The 20119-nt window shown below is 52.0% G+C and overlaps 1 protein-coding gene across 1 annotated transcript in view; it reads right to left on the bottom strand.

Moving 5' to 3' along the window:
* The window catches only part of LOC140411220 (uncharacterized), a 44994-nt gene that overhangs the window by 8628 nt on the left and 16247 nt on the right, over positions 1–20119 (bottom strand). Inside the window, exons 2-3 of the mRNA XM_072500327.1 lie at positions 7659–7852; positions 3885–4014 (exon numbers count right to left, since the gene is read on the bottom strand). Coding sequence (XP_072356428.1) covers positions 3885–4014; positions 7659–7790 — 262 coding nt within the window. The 5' untranslated portion in view covers positions 7791–7852. The remainder of the gene's footprint in view (positions 1–3884; positions 4015–7658; positions 7853–20119) is intronic.

Genomic DNA, 20119 nt, shown 5'->3' with positions numbered 1-20119 from the left:
ACACTGGTGTGTGTCACTGCTGGAAGGGGGAGACAGCACAGAGCTGTCCAGATAGACACTGGTGTGTGTCACTGCTGGAAGGGACAGACAGCACAGAGCTGTCCAGATAGACACTGGTGTGTGTCACTGCTGGAAGGGGGAGACAGCACAGAGCTGTCCAGATAGACACTGGTGTGTGTCACTGCTGGAAGGGACAGACAGCACAGAGCTGTCCAGATAGACACTGGTGTGTGTCACTGCTGGAAGGGACAGACAGCACAGAGCTGTCCAGATAGACACTGGTGTGTGTCACTGCTGGAAGGGACAGACAGCACAGAGCTGTCCAGATAGACACTGGTGTGTGTCACTGCTGGAAAGGACAGACAGCACAGAGCTGTCCAGATAGACACTGGTGTGTGTCGCTGCTGGAAGGGGGAGACAGCACAGAGCTGTCCAGATAGACACTGGTGTGTGTCACTGCTGGAAGGGGGAGATAGCACAGAGCTGTCCAGATCGACACTGGTGTGTGTCACTGCTGGAAGGGGGAGACAGCACAGAGCTGTCCAGATAGACACTGGTGTGTGTCACTGCTGGAAGGGGGAGACAGCACAGAGCTGTCCAGATAGACACTGGTGTGTGTCACTGCTGGAAGGGACAGACAGCACAGAGCTGTCCAGATAGACACTGGTGTGTGTCACTGCTGGAAGGGACAGACAGCACAGAGCTGTCCAGATAGACACTGGAGTGTGTCACTGCTGGAAGGGACAGACAGCACAGAGCTGTCCAGATAGACACTGGTGTGTGTCACTGCTGGAAGGGGGAGACAGCACAGAGCTGTCCAGATAGACACTGGTGTGTGTCACTGCTGGAAGGGACAGTCAGCACAGAGCTGTCCAGATAGACACTGGTGTGTGTCGCTGCTGGAAGGGACAGACAGCACAGAGCTGTCCAGATAGACACTGGTGTGTGTCACTGCTGGAAGGGACAGACAGCACAGAGCTGTCCAGATAGACACTGGTGTGTGTCACTACTGGAAGGGACAGACAGCACAGAGCTGTCCAGATAGACACTGGTGTGTGTCACTGCTGGAAGGGGGAGACAGCACAGAGCTGTCCAGATAGACACTGGTGTGTGTCACTGCTGGAAGGGACAGACAGCACAGAGCTGTCCAGATAGACACTGGTGTGTGTCGCTGCTGGAAGGGACAGACAGCACAGAGCTGTCCAGATAGACACTGGTGTGTGTCACTGCTGGAAGGGACAGACAGCACAGAGCTGTCCAGATAGACACTGGTGTGTGTCACTGCTGGAAGGGACAGACAGCACAGAGCTGTCCAGATAGACACTGGTGTGTGTCACTGCTGGAAGGGACAGACAGCACAGAGCTGTCCAGATAGACACTGGTGTGTGTCACTGCTGGAAGGGACAGACAGCACAGAGCTGTCCAGATAGACACTGGTGTGTGTCACTGCTGGAAGGGGGAGACAGCACAGAGCTGTCCAGATAGACACTGGTGTGTGTCACTGCTGGAAGGGGGAGACAGCACAGAGCTGTCCAGATAGACACTGGTGTGGGTCACTGCTGGAAGGGACAGACAGCACAGAGCTGTCCAGATAGACACTGGTGTGTGTCACTGCTGGAAGAGGGAGACAGCACGGAGCTGTCCAGATAGACACTGGTGTGTGTCACTGCTGGAAGGGACAGACAGCACAGAGCTGTCCAGATAGACACTGGTGTGTGTCACTGCTGGAAGTGACAGACAGCACAGAGCTGTCCAGATAGACACTGGTGTGGGTCACTGCTGGAAGGGACAGACAGCACAGAGCTGTCCAGATAGACACTGGTGTGTGTCACTGCTGGAAGGGACAGACAGCACAGAGCTGTCCAGATAGACACTGGTGTGTGTCACTGCTGGAAGGGACAGACAGCACAGAGCTGCCCAGATAGACACTGGTGTGTGTCACTGCTGGAAGGGACAGACAGCACAGAGCTGTCCAGATAGACACTGGTGTGTGTCACTGCTGGAAGGGACAGACAGCACAGAGCTGTCCAGATAGACACTGGTGTGTGTCACTGCTGGAAGGGACAGACAGCACAGAGCTGTCCAGATAGACACTGGTGTGTGTCACTGCTGGAAGGGACAGACAGCACAGAGCTGTCCAGATAGACACTGGTGTGTGTCACTGCTGGAAGGGACAGACAGCACAGAGCTGTCCAGATAGACACTGGTGTGTGTCACTGCTGGAAGGGACAGACAGCACAGAGCTGTCCTGATAGACACTGGTGTGTGTCACTGCTGGAAGGGACAGACAGCACAGAGCTGTCCAGATAGACACTGGTGTGTGTCACTGCTGGAAGGGACAGACAGCACAGAGCTGTCCAGATAGACACTGGTGTGTGTCACTGCTGGAGGGGGAGACAGTACAGAGCTGTCCAGATAGACACTGGTGTGTGTCACTGCTGGAAGGGGGAGACAGCACAGAGCTGTCCAGATAGACACTGGTGTGTGTCGCTGATGGAAGGGACAGACAGCACAGAGCTGTCCAGATAGACACTGGTGTGTGTCACTGCTGGAAGGGACAGACAGCACAGAGCTGTCCAGATAGACACTGGTGTGTGTCACTGCTGGAAGGGACAGACAGCACAGAGCTGTCCAGATAGACACTGGTGTGTGTCACTGCTGGAAAGGACAGACAGCACAGAGCTGTCCAGATAGACACTGGTGTGTGTCACTGCTGGAAGGGACAGACAGCACAGAGCTGTCCAGATAGACACTGGTGTGTGTCACTGCTGGAAAGGACAGACAGCACAGAGCTGTCCAGATAGACACTGGTGTGTGTCACTGCTGGAAGGGACAGACAGCACAGGGCTGTCCAGATAGACACTGGTGTGTGTCGCTGCTGGAGGGGGAGAAGGAGACTCCTGTACTCGCAGCCCTGGCACAATACTGACCGGGAAACGGTGGCACAGGCGTGTCCATGGGTCCAGCAGCACGGGGCTGCCCATGAAGACTAGCTGGGCATGGAGACGGAGGGCAGGAAGTGTGGTGAGCGATGCATCAGGAGCGGTGCAGCACTGTGGCAGTGTTGCACTCACCTCAAATCTCGGGTGATCCGAGAGCCCGCCTGTTCACGCCAGCCTTCATCGCCATTAACCCGCCATTGGGAGACTTGCAACGGAATTTTACACCAGCGGGTATTCGACGGTCTGGCTCCCACCAGATTCACCGCATCCAGCCGGCACGAAGAGAATTGGGAGAATGGGGTCCCTGGTTTAACAGAGCTGAGAGTGAGGTCGGTCTCATTGCTCTATTGGACTGATCCATTTAATTGCACGGACCCTCTCTTCACTGTCCCATTAGTTAAACATTCCTCTGTTGAATTTTAGCCTTGCATTTGTTTCCAGTTCATTCCCGTGACTTCCGGCCTCCCCAGAGTTGGATTTGGAGAGGGTTTTCCAAAGATGTTACATTCGCGCCACACAAGTGCCCGGCAATGACCATCTCCGACAAGAGAGGGTCTCACCCTCGCCCCAGAGAGCGGGGAATCTGTGGAATTTGAAGAAGGAATTAGATTTGCTCTTGGGGCAAAAGGGCTCGAGGGATATGGGGGAAGGTGGGATCAGGGTATTGAACTTGATGGTCAGCCATGATCACAATGATTAGCGGAGCAGGCTCGACGGGCCGAATGGCCTCCTCCTGCTTCTATTTTCTCGGTTTGTTTCTATGTGTGTAAGTAGCCCAAATAGCGCCTCAACCCACTAGTCACATGTGAGCGAGGAACGCTCTGGGATTGACAATTCTTTGCTCAGTGTGTCAGTCTGTACAGAAAGTTTCAAACATGACAGGTTAAAGAGTGAGTGGCTGTTTTATAATCTGTTGTTACTTTGAAGGAACATCTGACATACCTGCAACATTCCCACAACGTGCATAACTGAATAGTTTCTCCAGACCGATCGCCAGCGCACTTTTAATATCCGCGGCATCAACTTCAGTTTCAATCCTCCGGCGTTCTTTGAATTGCACCTCAAGGTAATTCTAAAACAGGAAAATAAAATTCATCACCATGTGACACAACTGAACTCGCACCAAAACACATCAGTGTTGAGGGGACGGTCCTCGGTTCCCAGGTGTGGGAGCAGTATTCATGTCCTGTGATAGGGAAACTCCCCGTCACAGAGACCCCTGTGATAGGGAAACCCCCCGTCACAGAGACCCCTGTGAAAGGGAGACCCCCATAGGAACCCCTGTGAAGGGAGACCCCCCGTCACAGAGACCCCTGTGAAAGGGAGACCCCCCACAGAGACCCCTGTGATAGGGAGACACCCCCACAGAGACCCCTGTGATAGGGAGACCCCCACGCAGAGACCCCTGTGATAGGGAGACCCCCATAGGATCCCCTGTGATAGTGAGATCCCCTCCCCCACACAGACCCCTGTGATAGGGAGACCCCCCCGCCCCCCTACACAGACCCCTGTGATAGGGAGAGCCCCAAAGAGATCCCTGTGATAAGTGAACCCCCAGATCGACCCCCCTCCTGCAGGAACCCCCTACTGAGGCGACTTCCCACACAAAGACCCCCCCACACACCAATACAGACCCCTCCCCAGAAGATGGACCCACCCCTGGCCGGAAGCTCAGAGCAGTCCAGACAGGGTCAGTTAGTGCCCCCCTATTACAGGGGCCCCTGTGTGGAGGGATCCCCTATCACAGGGGTCTCTGTGCTGGGGAGGCTCCCTATCACAGGGGTCTCTGTGGGGGAGTCGCCCTATCACAGGGGTCCCTGTGGGGAGGGGTCTCCCTGTCACAGGGGTCTCTGTGGGGTTCTCCCGATCACAGGGGTATCTGGGGGATTCTCCCTATCACAGGGTCTCTGTGGGGAGGGGTCACCTATCACAGGGGTCTCTGTGTTGGGGAGTCTCCCTATCACAGGGGTCTCTGTGGGGGTCTGCCTATCACAGGGGTCTCCGGGGGGTCTCCCTATCTCAGGGGTCCTTGTGGGGAGGGGATCCCTATCAGAGGGGTCTCTGTGTGGGGGGGTCTCCCGATCACAGTGGTCTCTGTGGGGGGTGTCCCTATCACAGGGGTCTCTGTGGGGGGGGGGTCTCCCTATCACAGGGGTCTCTGTGGGGAGGGGTTCCCTATCACAGAGGTCTCTGTGGGGGGGTCTCCCTATCACAGGGGTCTCTATGGCGGGGGGTCACCCTATCACATGGGTCTCTGTGGGGGGGTCTCCCTATCACGGGGGTCTCTGTGGGGGGGGGTCTCCCTATCACAGGGGTCTCTGTGGGGGTCTTCCTATCACGGGGGTCTCTGTGGGGAGGGTCTCTATATCACAGGGGTCTCTGTTGGGGGGTGTCTCTCAATCGCAGGGGTCTCTGTGGGGGTCTCCCTATCACAGGGGTCTCTGTGGGGGTCTCCCTTTCACAGGGGTCTCTGGGGGGCGTCTCCCTATCACAGGGGTCTCTGTGGGGGGGTCTCCCTATCACAGGGGTCTCTGTGGGGGGGTCTCCCTATCACAGGGGTCTCTGTGGGGGGGTCTCCCTATCACAGGGGTCTCTGCGGGAGAGTGCGGGTGGTGGTGGTGGGGGGGGGGGGGGTGGTGGGGGGGGGGGGTTGGGTCACCCCTCTACGTGTGGGTCAGGAGAGTCCCGATGCAAACCAGGGGGTTGGGGGCTGCAGTGCTGTGTTGTGGGTGGGAGGGGTCAGGGCTGATGGGGGGGGGGGGGGGGGGTGGGGGGGGGGGGGGGGTGGGGGGGGGGGGGGATCAGGGCTGACGTGTGGTCCGGGGGGTGGGGGGGTTGTGGATGGGCTCAGTTGGTCACTACTATCTCAGCCCAAGTGTGATGGGCCTGACCAATGGGGCAAACGCTCCGATGTGTTTCCCGGGGACAGAGAATCCCGGGAGCGCAGAGCAAAGGGGTTATTCCCATCCATTCCCATTTATTTATGTTCCCGCCCTCAGAATACTTTCCTGATCCCAGCCTTGAATTTGGAAATCATTAACTGTGTGAGTGCTGGGTCCCAGGATGTGTGAACCGCCCGGGGCAGATATTTCACTGTTTATTCCAGTTCACACACTCAGCATTGACCCCCCTGCCTGAGTTAGACAGGAAATGTGAACCGCCCGGGGCAGATATTTCACGATTGATTCCAGTTCACACACTCAGCATTGACCCCCCTGCCTGAGTTAGACAGGAAATGTGAACCGCCCGGGGCAGATATTTCACTATTGATTCCAGTTCACACACTCAGCATTGACCCCCCTGCCTGAGTTAGACAGGAAATGTGAACCGCCCGGGGCAGATATTTCACTATTGATTCCAGTTCACACACTCAGCATTGATCCCCCTGCCTGAGTGAGACAGGAAATGTGAACCGCCCGGGGCAGATATTTCACTATTGATTCCAGTTCACACACGCAGCATTGACCCCCCTGCCTGAGTTAGACAGGAAATGTGAACCGCCCGGGGCAGATATTTCACTATTGATTCCAGTTCACACACTCAGCATTGACCCCCCCTGCCTGAGTTAGACAGGAAATGTGAACCGCCCGGGGCAGATATTTCACTATTGATTCCAGTTCACACACTCAGCATTGACCCCCCTGCCTGAGTTAGACAGGAAATGTGAACCGCCCGGGACAGATATTTCACTATTGATTCCAGTTCACACACTCAGCATTGCTCCCCCTGCCTGAGTTAGACAGGAAATGTGAACCGCCCGGGGCAGATATTTCACTGTTTATTCCAGTTCACACACTCAGCATTGATCCCCCTGCCTGAGTTGGACAGGAAATGTGAACCGCCCGGGGCAGATATTTCACTATTGATTCCAGTTCACACACTCAGCATTGACCCCCCTGCCTGAGTTAGACAGGAAATGTGAACCGCCCGGGGCAGATATTTCACTATTGATTCCAGTTCACACACTCAGCATTGATCCCTCTGCCTGAGTTAGACAGGAAATGTGAACCGCCCGGGGCAGATATTTCACTATTGATTCCAGTTCACACACTCAGCATTGACCCCCCTGCCTGAGTTAGACAGGAAATGTGAACCGCCCGGGGCAGATATTTCACTATTGATTCCAGTTCACACACTCAGCATTGACCCCCCTGCTGAGTTAGACAGGAAATGTGAACCGCCCGGGGCAGATATTTCACTATTGATTCCAGTTCACACACTCAGCATTGACCCCCCTGCCTGAGTTAGACAGGAAATGTGAACCGCCCGGGGCAGATATTTCACTGTTTATTCCAGTTCACACACTCAGCATTGACCACCCTCCCTGCCTGAGTCAGACAGATGTTTGACAGTAAAGAGAGTAAAGGGGACTCGACCCAAAAGCACAGGCATTAAATAATTTCCACTGGTACGAACATTACAGAATGCAGTAAACTCTGAAGAGTGGCACGGTGGCACAGTGGTTAGCACTGTTGCTTCACTGCTCCAGGGAACTGGGTTCATTTCCCGCCTTGGGTCACCGGATGCTCAGGTTTCCTCCCACAAGCCCCGAAAGACATGCTGTTGGTGAATTGGACATTCTCAATTCTCCCTCTGTGACCCGAACAGGCGCCGGAATGTGGCGACTAGGGACTTTTCACAGTAACTTCATTGCAGTGTTAGTGTCAGTTTACTTGTGACAATAATAAAGATTATTCTTGTTCTAATTATCCTTACCTTTTCCTCAATGATTAATGCGGGTTTCAGGCAGTCATTTTCTCCACAGATCCCGATCACCTCGTGTACCGCATTCTGTGCAGCGAGTTGGTTCCAGAAGAGGACACACACGGTTAAGACGATTCTCAGCATCTTGGTGTCGGTGCAGGTCACTGGTGAATTCACTGAATGCCTCTCAGCACCTTCAGCTCGATCTGCAGTTTGAGCAGAGAGCTCAGGGATTTTTATACAGTTTTAAGGGGATGATTTTGAATAAAGTTTAGCTACGGGAACATCAGATGTTGAAGAAACGCCCCAGCTGATTAACTATGGAAATATTTTTTGGTGTTTTGATCACAGCCTGGAATTTAGAAACCATTTAGAAATTACTTGCGGCACGGCATCACAGTGGTTAGCACTGTTGAAATGTGGAACTTGTTCAAGGAACAGGTGCTACGTGTCCTTGAAATGTATGTCCCTGTCAGGCAGGGAAGAGATGGTCGAGTGAGGGAACCATGGTTGACAAGAGAGGTTGAATGTCTTGTTAAGAGGAAAAGGGTGACTTATGTAAGGCTGAGGAAACAAGGTTCAGACAGGGCATTGGAGGGATACAAGATAGCCAGGAGGGAACTGAAGAAAGGGATTAGGAGAGCTAAGAGAGGGCATGAACAATCTTTGGCGGGTAGGATCAAGGAAAACCCCAAGGCCTTTTACGCATATGTGAGAAATATGAGAATGACTAGAGCGAGGGTAGGTCCGATCAAGGACAGTAGCGGGAGATTGTGTATTGAGTCTGAAGAGATAGGAGAGGTCTTGAATGAGTATTTTTCTTCTGTATTTTCAAATGAGAGGGGCGATATTGTTGGAGAGGACAGTGTGAAACAGATTGGTAAGCTCGAGGAAATACTTGTCAGGAAGGAAGATGTGTTGGGCATTTTGAAAAACTTGAGGATAGACAAGTCCCCCGGGCCTGACGGGATATATCCAAGGATTCTATGGGAAGCAAGAGATGAAATTGCAGAGCCGTTGGCAATGAACTTTTCGTCCTCACTGTCAACAGGGGTGGTACCAGGGGATTGGAGAGTGGCGAATGTCGTGCCCCTGTTCAAAAAAGGAACTAGGGATAACCCTGGGAATTACAGGCCAGTTAGTCTTACTTCGGTGGTAGGCAAAGGAATGGAAAGGGTACTGAAGGATAGGATTTCTGAGCATCTGGAAAGACACTGCTTGATTAGGGATAGTCAGCACGGATTTGTGAGGGGTAGGTCTTGCCTTACAAATCTTATTGAATTCTTTGAGGAGGTGACCAAGCATGTGGATGAAGGTAAAGCAGTGGATGTAGTGTACATGGATTTTAATAAGGCATTTGATAAAGTTCCCCATGGTAGGCTTTGCAGAAAGTAAGGAGGCATGGGATAGTGGGAAATTTGGCCAGTTGGATAACGAATTGGCTAACCGATAGAAGTCAGAGAGTGGTGGTGGATGACAAATATTCAGCCTGGATCCCAGTTACCAGTGGCGTACCGCAGGGATCAGTTCTGGGTCCTCTGCTGTTTGTGATTTTCATTAATGACTTGGATGAGGGAGTTGAAGGGTGGGTCAGTAAATTTGCAGACGATACGAAGATTGGTGGAGTTGTGGATAGTAAGGAGGGCTGTTGTCGGCTGCAAAGAGACATAGATAGGATGCAGAGCTGGGCTGAGAAGTGGCAGATGGAATTTAACCCTGAAAAGTGTGAGGTTGTCCATTTTGGAAGGACAAATATGAATGCGGAATATAGGGTTAACGGTAGAGTTCTTGGCAATGTGGAGGAGCAGAGAGATCTTGGGGTCTATGTTCATACATCTTTGAAAGTTGCCACTCAAGTGGATAGAGCTGTGAAGAAGGCCTATGGTGTGCTCATTAACAGAGGGATTGAATTTAAGAGCCGTGAGGTGATGATGCAGCTGTACAAAACTTTGGTAAGGCCACATTTGGAGTACTGTGTACAGTTTTGGTCGCCTCATTTTAGGAAGGATGTGGAAGCTCTGGAAAAGGTGCAAAGAAGATTTACCAGGATGTTGCCTGGAATGGAGAGTCGGTCTTACGAGGAAAGGTTGAGGGTGCTAGGCCTTTTCTCATTAGAGCGGAGAAGGATGAGGGGCGACTTGATAGAGGTTTATAAGATGATCAGCGGAATAGATAGAGTAGACAATCAGAGACTTTTTCCCCGGGTGGAACACACCATTACAAGGGGACATAAATTTAAGGTGAAAGGTGGAAGATATAGGAGGGATATCAGAGGTAGGTTCTTTACCCAGAGAGTAGTGGGGGCATGGAATGCACTGCCTGTGGAAGTAGTTGAGTCGGAAACATTAGGGACCTTCAAGCAGCTATTGGATAGGTACATGGATGACGGTAAAATGATATAGTGTAGATTTATTTGTTCTTAAGGGCAGCACGGTAGCTATTGCTTCACAGCTCCATGGTCCCAGGTTCGATTCCGGCTTGGGTCACTGTCTGTGCGGAGTGTGCACGTCCTCCCCGTGTGTGCGTGGGTTTCCTCCGGGTGCTCCGGTTTCCTCCCACAGTCCAAAGATGTGCGTTTTAGGTGAATTGGCCAATGATAAATTGCCCTTAATGTCCAAATTGCCCTTGGTGTTGGGTGGAGGTGTTGAGTTTGGGTATGGTGCTCTTTCCAAGAGCCGGTGCAGACTCAAAGGGCCGAATGGCCTCCTTCTGCACTGTAAATTCAATGATAATCTATGATTAATCTAGGACAAAGGTTCGGCACAACATCGTGGGCCGAAGGGCCTGTTCTGTGCTGTATTTTCTATGTTCTATGTTGTTGCTTCACAGCTCCAGTGTCCATGGTTCGATTCCCGGCTTGGGTCACTGTCTGTGTGGAGTCTGCATGTTCTCCCCGTGTCTGCGTGGGTTTCCTCCGGGTGCTCCGGTTTCCTCCCACAAGTCCCGAAAGACGTGCTGTTGGTGAATTGGACATTCTGAATTCTCCCTCTGTGTACCCGAACAGGCGCCGGAATGTGGCGAAGAGGGGATTTTCACAGTAACTTCATTGCAGTGTTAATGTAAACCTGCTTGTGACACTAAAGATAATTATTATTATCTCTGTGATGCCGGTTGCCGGGAAATGTGAACCGCCCGGGGCAGATATTTCACTATTGATTCCAGTTCACACACTCAGCATTGATCCCCCCTGCCTGAGTTAGACAGGAAATGTGAACCGCCCGGGGCAGATATTTCACGATTGATTCCAGTTCACACACTCAGCATTGACCCCCCTGCCTGAGTTAGACAGGAAATGTGAACCGCCCGGGGCAGATATTTCACTATTGATTCCAGTTCACACACTCAGCATTGACCCCCCTGCCTGAGTTAGACAGGAAATGTGAACCGCCCGGGGCAGATATTTCACTATTGATTCCAGTTCACACACTCAGCATTGACCCCCCTGCCTGAGTTAGACAGGAAATGTGAACCGCCCGGGGCAGATATTTCACTATTGATTCCAGTTCACACACTCAGCATTGACCCCCCTGCCTGAGTTAGACAGGAAATGTGAACCGCCCGGGGCAGATATTTCACTATTGATTCCAGTTCACACACTCAGCATTGACCCCCCTGCCTGAGTTAGACAGGAAATGTGAACCGCCCGGGGCAGATATTTCACTATTGATTCCAGTTCACACACTCAGCATTGACCCCCCTGCCTGAGTTAGACAGGAAATGTGAACCGCCCGGGGCAGATGTTTCACTATTGATTCCAGTTCACACACTCAGCATTGATCCCCCTGCCTGAGTTAGACAGTAAATGTGAACCGCCCGGGGCAGATATTTCACTATTGATTCCAGTTCACACACTCAGCATCGACCCACCTGCCTGAGTTAGACAGGAAATGTGAACCGCCCGGGGCAGATATTTCACTATTGATTCCAGTTCACACACTCAGCATTGACCCCCCTGCCTGAGTTAGACAGGAAATGTGAACCGCCCGGGGCAGATATTTCACTATTGATTCCAGTTCACACACTCAGCATTGACGCCCCTGCCTGATTAGACAGGAAATGTGAACCGCCCGGGACAGATATTTCACTATTGATTCCAGTTCACACACTCAGCATTGATCCCCCTGCCTGATTAGACAGGAAATGTGAACCGCCCGGGACAGATATTTCACTATTGATTCCAGTTCACACACTCAGCATTGACCCCCCTGCCTGAGTTAGACAGGAAACGTGAACCGCTCGGGGCAGATATTTCACTATTGATTCCAGTTCACACACTCAGCACTGACCCCCCTGCCTGAGTTAGACAGGAAATGTGAACCGCCCGGGTCAGATATTTCACTATTGATTCCAGTTCACACACTCAGCATCGATCCCCCTGCCTGAGTTAGACAGGAAATGTGAACCGCCCGGGGCAGATGTTTCACTATTGATTCCAGTTCACACACTCAGCATTGATCCCCCTTCCTGAGTTAGACAGGAAATGTGAACCGCCGGGGGCAGATATTTCACTATTGATTCCAGTTCACACACTCAGCATCGACCCACCTGCCTGAGTTCGACAGGAAATGTGAACCGCCCGGGGCAGATATTTCACTATTGATTCCAGTTCACACACTCAGCACTGACCCCCCTGCCTGAGTTAGACAGGAAATGTGAACCGCCCGGGTCAGATATTTCACTATTGATTCCAGTTCACACACTCAGCATCGATCCCCCTGCCTGAGTTAGACAGGAAATGTGAACCGCCCGGGGCAGATGTTTCACTATTGATTCCAGTTCACACACTCAGCATTGATCCCCCTTCCTGAGTTAGACAGGAAATGTGAACCGCCGGGGGCAGATATTTCACTATTGATTCCAGTTCACACACTCAGCATCGACCCACCTGCCTGAGTTCGACAGGAAATGTGAACCGCCCGGGGCAGATATTTCACTATTGATTCCAGTTCACACACTCAGCATTGACCCCCCTGCCTGAGTTAGACAGGAAATGTGAACCGCCCGGGGCAGATATTTCACTATTGATTCCAGTTCACACACTCAGCATTGACCCCCCTGCCTGAGTTAGACAGGAAACGTGAACCGCTCGGGGCAGATATTTCACTATTGATTCCAGTTCACACACTCAGCATTGACCCCCCTGCCTGAGTTAGACAGGAAATGTGAACCGCCCGGGGCAGATATTTCACTATTGATTCCAGTTCACACACTCAGCATTGACCCCCCTGCCTGAGTTAGACAGGAAATGTGAACCGCCCGGGCCAGATATTTCACGATTGATTCCAGTTCACACACTCAGCATTGACGCCCCTGCCTGATTAGACAGGAAATTTGAACCGCCCGGGGCAGATATTTCACTATTGATTCCAGTTCACACACTCAGCATTGACCCCCCTGCCTGAGTTAGACAGGAAATGTGAACCGCCCGGGGCAGATATTTCACTATTGATTCCAGTTCACACACTCAGCATTGACGCCCCTGCCTGATTAGACAGGAAATGTGAACCGCCCGGGGCAGATATTTCACTATTGATTCCAGTTCACACACTCAGCATTGATCCCCCTGCCTGATTAGACAGGAAATGTGAACCGCCCGGGACAGATATTTCACTATTGATTCCAGTTCACACACTCAGCATTGATCCCCCTGCCTGAGTTAGACAGGAAATGTGAACCGCCGGGGCAGATCTTACATTATTGATTCCAGTTCACACACTCAGCATTGATCCCCCTGCCTGAGTTAGACAGGAAATGTGAACCGCCCGGGGCAGATATTTCACTATTGATTCCAGTTCACACACTCAGCATTGACCCCCCTGCCTGAGTTAGACAGGAAATGTGAACCGCCCGGGACAGATATTTCACTATTGATTCCAGTTCACACACTCAGCATTGATCCCCCTGCCTGAGTTAGACAGGAAATGTGAACCGCCCGGGGCAGATATTTCACTATTGATTCCAGTTCACACACTCAGCATTGATCCCCCTGCCTGAGTTAGACAGGAAATGTGAACCGCCCGGGGCAGATATTTCACTATTGATTCCAGTTCACACACTCAGCATTGACCCCCCTGCCTGAGTTAGACAGGAAATGTGAACCGCCCGGGGCAGATATTTCACTATTGATTCCCGTTCACACACTCAGCATTGACCCCCCTGCCTGAGTTAGACAGGAAACGTGAACCGCTCGGGGCAGATATTTCACTATTGATTCCAGTTCACACACTCAGCACTGACCCCCCTGCCTGAGTTAGACAGGAAATGTGAACCGCCCGGGTCAGATATTTCACTATTGATTCCAGTTCACACACTCAGCATTGACCCCCCTGCCTGAGTTAGACAGGAAATGTGAACTGCCCGGGGCAGATATTTCACTATTGATTCCAGTTCACACACTCAGCATTGATCCCGCTGCCGGAGTTAGACAGGAAATGTGAACCGCCCGGGGCAGATATTTCACTATTGACTCCAGTTCACACACTCAGCATTGACCCCCCTGCCTGAGTTAGACAGGAAATGTGAACCGCCCGGGACAGATATTTCACTATTGATTCCAGTTCACATACTCAGCATTGACCCCCTTGCCTGAGTTAGACAGGAAATGTGAACCGCCCGGGGCAGATATTTCACTATTGATTCCAGTTCACACACTCAGCATCGATCCCCCTGCCTGAGTTAGACAGGAAATGTGAACCGCCCGGGGCAGATATTTCACTATTGACTCCAGTTCACACACTCAGCATCGATCCCCCTTCCTGAGTTAGACAGGAAATGTGAACCGCCCGAGGCAGATATTTCACTATTGATTCCAGTTCACACACTCAGCATTGATCCCCCTGCCTGAGTTAGACAGGAAATGTGAACCGCCCGGGACAGATATTTCACTATTGATTCCAGTTCACACACTCAGCATTGACCCCCCTGCCTGAGTTAGACAGGAAATGTGAACCGCCCGAGGCAGATATTTCACTATTGATTCCAGTTCACACACTCAGCATCGATCCCCCTGCCTGAGTTAGACAGGAAATATGAACCGCCCGGGGCAGATATTTCACTATTGATTCCAGTTCACACACTCAGCATTGATCCCCCTGCCTGAGTTAGACAGGAAATGTGAACCGCCCGGGGCAGATATTTCACTATTGATTCCAATTCACACACTCAGCATCGATCCCCCTGCCTGAGTTAGACAGGAAATGTGAACCGCCCGGGGCAGATATTTCACTATTGATTCCAGTTCACACACTCAGCATTGACCCCCCTGCCTGAGTTAGACAGGAAATGTGAACCGTCCGGGGCAGATATTTCACTATTGATTCCAGTTCACACACTCAGCATTGACCCCCGTGCCTGAGTTAGACAGGAAATGTGAACCGCCCGGGGCAGATATTTCACTATTGATTCCAGTTCACACACTCAGCATTGACCCCCCTGCCTGAGTTCGACAGGAAATGTGAACCGTCCGGGGCAGATATTTCACTATTGATTCCAGTTCACACACTCAGCATTGATCCCCCTGCCTGAGTTAGACAGGAAATGTGAACCGCCCGGGGCAGATATTTCACTATTGATTCCAGTTCACACACTCAGCATTGACCCCCCTGCCTGAGTTAGACAGGAAATGTGAACCGCCCGGGACAGATATTTCACTATTGATTCCAGTTCACACACTCAGCATCGATCCCCCAGCCTGAGTTAGACAGGAAATGTGAACCGCCCGGGACAGATATTTCACTATTGATTCCAGTTCACACACTCAGCATTGACCCCCCTGCCTGAGTTTGACAGGAAATGTGAACCGCCCGGGGCAGATATTTCACTATTGATTCCAGTTCACACACTCAGCATTGATCCCCCTGCCTGAGTTAGACAGGAAATGTGAACCGCCCGGGGCAGATATTTCACTATTGATTCCAGTTCACACACTCAGCATTGATCCCCCTGCCTGAGTTACACAGGTTTCTGGTGGGAATGGAAGTCGAGGGTTATGGGGACAGGCAGCAAAGTGGAGTTAAGGCCACAGTTTGATCAGACATGATCTAATGGAACGATGGAGCAGGTTGGAGGGGCTGATTGATCTACTCCAGCTCCAATCGTTTCTTATTCATTCTTGGGATGTGGGTGTTGCTGGGCGGGGCCGGCATTTGTTGCCTGTCCCTAATTGCCCTGGAACTGAGTGGTTTGCTAAGACAAGCCAGTGGACAGTGCGGAAGGATGTTACAAGTTACAGAGGGACATAGATAAGCTGCAGCGCTGGGCTGAGAGGTGGCAAATGGAGTTTGATGCAGAAAAGTGTGAGGTGATTCATTTTGAAAGGAATAACAGGAAGACAGAGTACTGGGCTAATGGTAAGATTCTTGGCAGTGTGGATGAGCAGAGAGATCTCGGTGTCCATGTCAATAGATCTCTGAAAGTTACCACCCAGGTTGAGAGGGTTGTTAAGAAGGTGTACGGTGTGTTAGCTTTTGTTGGTAGAGGGATTGAGTTTTGGAGCCATGAGGTCATGTTGCAGCTGTACAAAACTCTGGTGCGGCCGCATTTGGAGTATTGCGTGCAATTCTGGTCGCCGCATTATAGGAAGGATTTGGAAGCATTGGAAAGGGTGCAGAGGAGATTTACCAGAATGTTGCCTGGTATGGAGGGAAGATCTTATGAGGAAAGGCTGAGGGACTTGAGGCTGTTTTCGTTAGAGAGAAGAAGGTTAAGAGGTGACTTTAATTGAGGCATACAAGATGATCAGAGGATTGGATAGGGTGGACAGTGAGAGCCTTTTGCCTCGGATGGGGATGTCAGCACGAGGGGACATAGCTTTAAATTGAGGGGAGATAGATATAGGACAGATGTCAGAGGTAGGTTCTTTACTCAGAGAGTAGTAAGGGCGTGGAATGCCCTGCCTGCAACAGAAGTGGACTCGCCAACACTAAGGGCATTTAAATGGTCATTGGATAGACATATGGACGATAAGGGAATAGTGTAGATGGGCTGTGGAGTGGTTTCACAGGTCGGCGCAACATCAAGGGCCGAAGGTCCTGTACTGCGCTGTAATGTTCTATGTTCTCAGAGGAAACTGCATTGCTGTGGGTCTGGAGTCACGTGTAGGCCAGACCGGGTAAGGGCGGCAGATTTCCTTCCCGAAAGGACATTAGTGAACCAGGGGGGATTTTATCAATCAATAGACTTTAAATTCCAGATTTTCTTTATTGAATTAAAATTTCACCACCTGCCAGAGTGGGATTCGATCCGGGGATCCCAGAGCATTCCCCTGGATTACTTGTCCAGCGACAAGGCCACTGCGCCCCCTCCTCCTCTAATGATTTGATGCCAGCACCTGTTGCGATGCAGCATCCTCTGTATTTAGCCGAGAGAATCCATTCCCAGCCTTTTGACAAACAAGACACATAAAGGTGAGAAGACATTGTTTAATTTACTCCACAAGAAATACCTGGCAATGGGCTGCCTTTAATCGGAGCAATGACCACACAGAGAATCCCTATAGTGCAGAAAGAGGCTATTCGGCCCATTGAATCTGCACCGACCCTACCTAGGCCCACTGCCCACCATATCCCCATAACCCCAGCTAACCTTTGGACACTAAGGGGCAATTAACATGACCAATCATGGTCATGGAGTAGACAGGATCTACTCCCATTTGGAAGCAACTGGACGTATTAGTGAGAGGCAGCACGGTTTTGTGACGGGGAGGTCGTGTCTCACTAACTTGATAGAGTTTTTCGAGGAGGTCACTAAGATTATTGATGGGGGTTGGGCAATGGATGTTGTCTATATGGACTTCAGTAAGGCCTTTGACAAGGTCCCTCATGGTAGACTAGTACAAAAGGTGAAGTCACACGGGATCAGGGGTGAGCTGGCAAGATGGATACAGGACTGGCTAGGTCATAGAAGGCAGAGAGTAGCAATGGAAGGATGCTTTTCTAATTGGAGGGCTGTGACCAGTGGTGTTCCACAGGGATCAGTGCTGGGACCTTTGCTCTTTGTAGTATATATAAATGATTTGGAGGAAAATGTAACTGGTCTGATTAGTAAGTTTGCAGACGACACAAAGGTTGGTGGAATTGCGGATAGCGATGAGGACTGTCAGAGGATACAGCAGGATTTAGATTGTTTGGAGACTTGGGCGGAGAAATGGCAGATGGAGTTTAATCCGGACAAATGTGAGGTAATGCATTTTGGAAGGTCTAATGCAGGTAGGGAATATACAGTGAATGGTAAAACCCTCAAGAGTAATGAAAGTCAAAGAGATCTATAGTGCAGAAAGAGGCTATTCGGCCCATTGAATCTGCACCCACCCTACCTAGGACCACTCCCCACCATATCCCCATAACCCCAGCTAACCTTTGGACACTAAGGGGCAATTAACATGACCAATCCACCCAGCCTGCACATCTGGACTGTGGGAGGAGACCGGAGCACCCGGAGGAAACCCACGCAGACACGGGGAGAAGGTGCAGACTCCACACAGTAACCCGAGGCTGGAAATGAACTGGGTACCTGGCTCTGTGAGACAGCAGTGTTAACCCGGGTCCGTGGCTCTGTGAGACAGCAGTGTTAACCCGGGTCCCTGGCACAGTGAGACAGCAGTGTTAACCCGGGTCCCTGGCTCTGTGAGACAGCAGTGTTAACCCGGGTCCCTGGCACAGTGAGACAGCAGTGTTAACCCGGGTCCCTGGCTCTGTGAGACAGCAGTGTTAACCCGGGTCCCTGGCACAGTGAGACAGCAGTGTTAACCCGGGTCCCTGGCACAGTGAGACAGCAGTGTTAACCCGGGTCTCTGGCTCTGTGAGACAGCAGTGTTAACCCTGGTCACTGGCACTGTGAGACAGCAGTGTTAACCCGGGTCCCTGGCACTGTGAGACAGCAGAGTTATCCCGGGTACCTGGCACTGTGAGACAGCAGTGTTAACCCGGGTCCCTGGCACTGTGAGACAGCAGTGTTAACCCGGGTCCCTGGCACTGAGACAGCAGTGTTAACCCTGGGTCCCTGGCACTGTGAGACAGCAGTGTTAACCCGGGTCCCTTGCTCTGTGAGACAGCAGTGTTAACCCGGGTCCCTGGCACTGTGAGACAGCAGTGTTATCCCGGGTCCCTGGCTCTGTGAGACAGCAGTGTTAACCCGGGTCCCTGGCACTGTGAGACAGCAGTGTTAACCCGGGTCCCTGGCTCTGTGAGAACGCAGTGTTAACCCGGGTCCCTGGCTCTGTGAGACAGCAGTGTTAACCCGGGTCCCTGGCACAGTGAGACAGCAGTTTTAACCCGGGTCCCTGGCACTGTGAGACAGCAGTGTTAACCTGGGTCCCTGGCTCTGTGAGACAGCAGTGTTAACCCATGTCCCTGGCACTGTGAGACAGCAGTGTTAACCCGGTTCACTGGCACTGTGAGACAGCAGTGTTAACCCGGGTCCCTGGCACTGTGAGGCAGCAGTGTTAACCCGGGTCCCTGGCACTGTGAGACAGCAGTGATAACCCGGGTCCCTGGCACTGTGAGACAGCAGTGTTAATCCATGTACCTGGCACTGTGAGACAGCAGTGTTAACCTTGGTCGCTGGCTCTGTGAGACAGCAGTGTTAACCCATGTCCCTGGCACTGTGAGACAGCAGTGTTAACCCGGTTCACTGGCACTGTGAGATAGCAGTGTTAACCCGGGTCCCTGGCACTGTGAGGCAGCAGTGTTAACTCGGGTCCCTGGCACTGTGAGTCAGCAGTGTTATCCCGGGTCCCTGGCACTGTGAGACAGCAGTGTTAACCTGGGTCCCTGGCTCTGTGAGACAGCAGTGTTAACCCATGTCCCTGGCACTGTGAGACAGCAGTGTTAACCCGGGTCCCTGGCACTGTGAGACAGCAGTGTTAACCCGGGTGCCTGGCACTGTGAGACAGCAGTGTTAACCCGGGTCCCTGGCACTGTTAGACAGCAGTGTTAACCAGGGTCCCTGGCACTGTGAGACAGCAGTGTTAACCCGGGTCCATGGCACTGTGAGACAGCAGTGTTAACCCGGGTCCATGGCACTGTGAGACAGCAGTGTTAACCCGGGTCACTGGCACTGTGAGACAGCAGTGTTAACCCGGGTCCCTGGCACTGTGAGACAGCAGTGTTAACCCGGGTCCCTGGCACTGTGAGACAGCAGTGTTATCACGGGTCTCTGGCACTGTGAGACAGCAGTGTTAACTCGGGTCCCTGGCTCTGTGAGACAGCAGTGTTAACCCGGGTCACTGGCACTGTGAGACAGCAGTGTTATCCCGGGTCCCTGGCACTATGAGGCAGCAGTGTTAACCCGGGTCGCTGGCTCTGTGAGACAGCAGTGTTAACCCGGGTCGCTGGCACTGTGAGACAGCAGTGTTAACCCGGGTCCCTGGCACTGTGAGACAGCAGTGTTAACCCGGGTTCTTGTCACTGTGAGACAGCAGTGTTAACCCGGGTCTCTGGCACAGTGAGACAGCAGTGTTATCCCGGGTCCCTGGC

The sequence above is a fragment of the Scyliorhinus torazame genome, chromosome 4, assembly GCF_047496885.1.
Source record: "Scyliorhinus torazame isolate Kashiwa2021f chromosome 4, sScyTor2.1, whole genome shotgun sequence".
Classification (NCBI taxonomy): Eukaryota; Metazoa; Chordata; class Chondrichthyes; order Carcharhiniformes; family Scyliorhinidae; genus Scyliorhinus; species Scyliorhinus torazame.
Note: the sequence above shows the minus strand (reverse complement) of the source record. Positions and strands in the feature narration are given on the sequence as shown.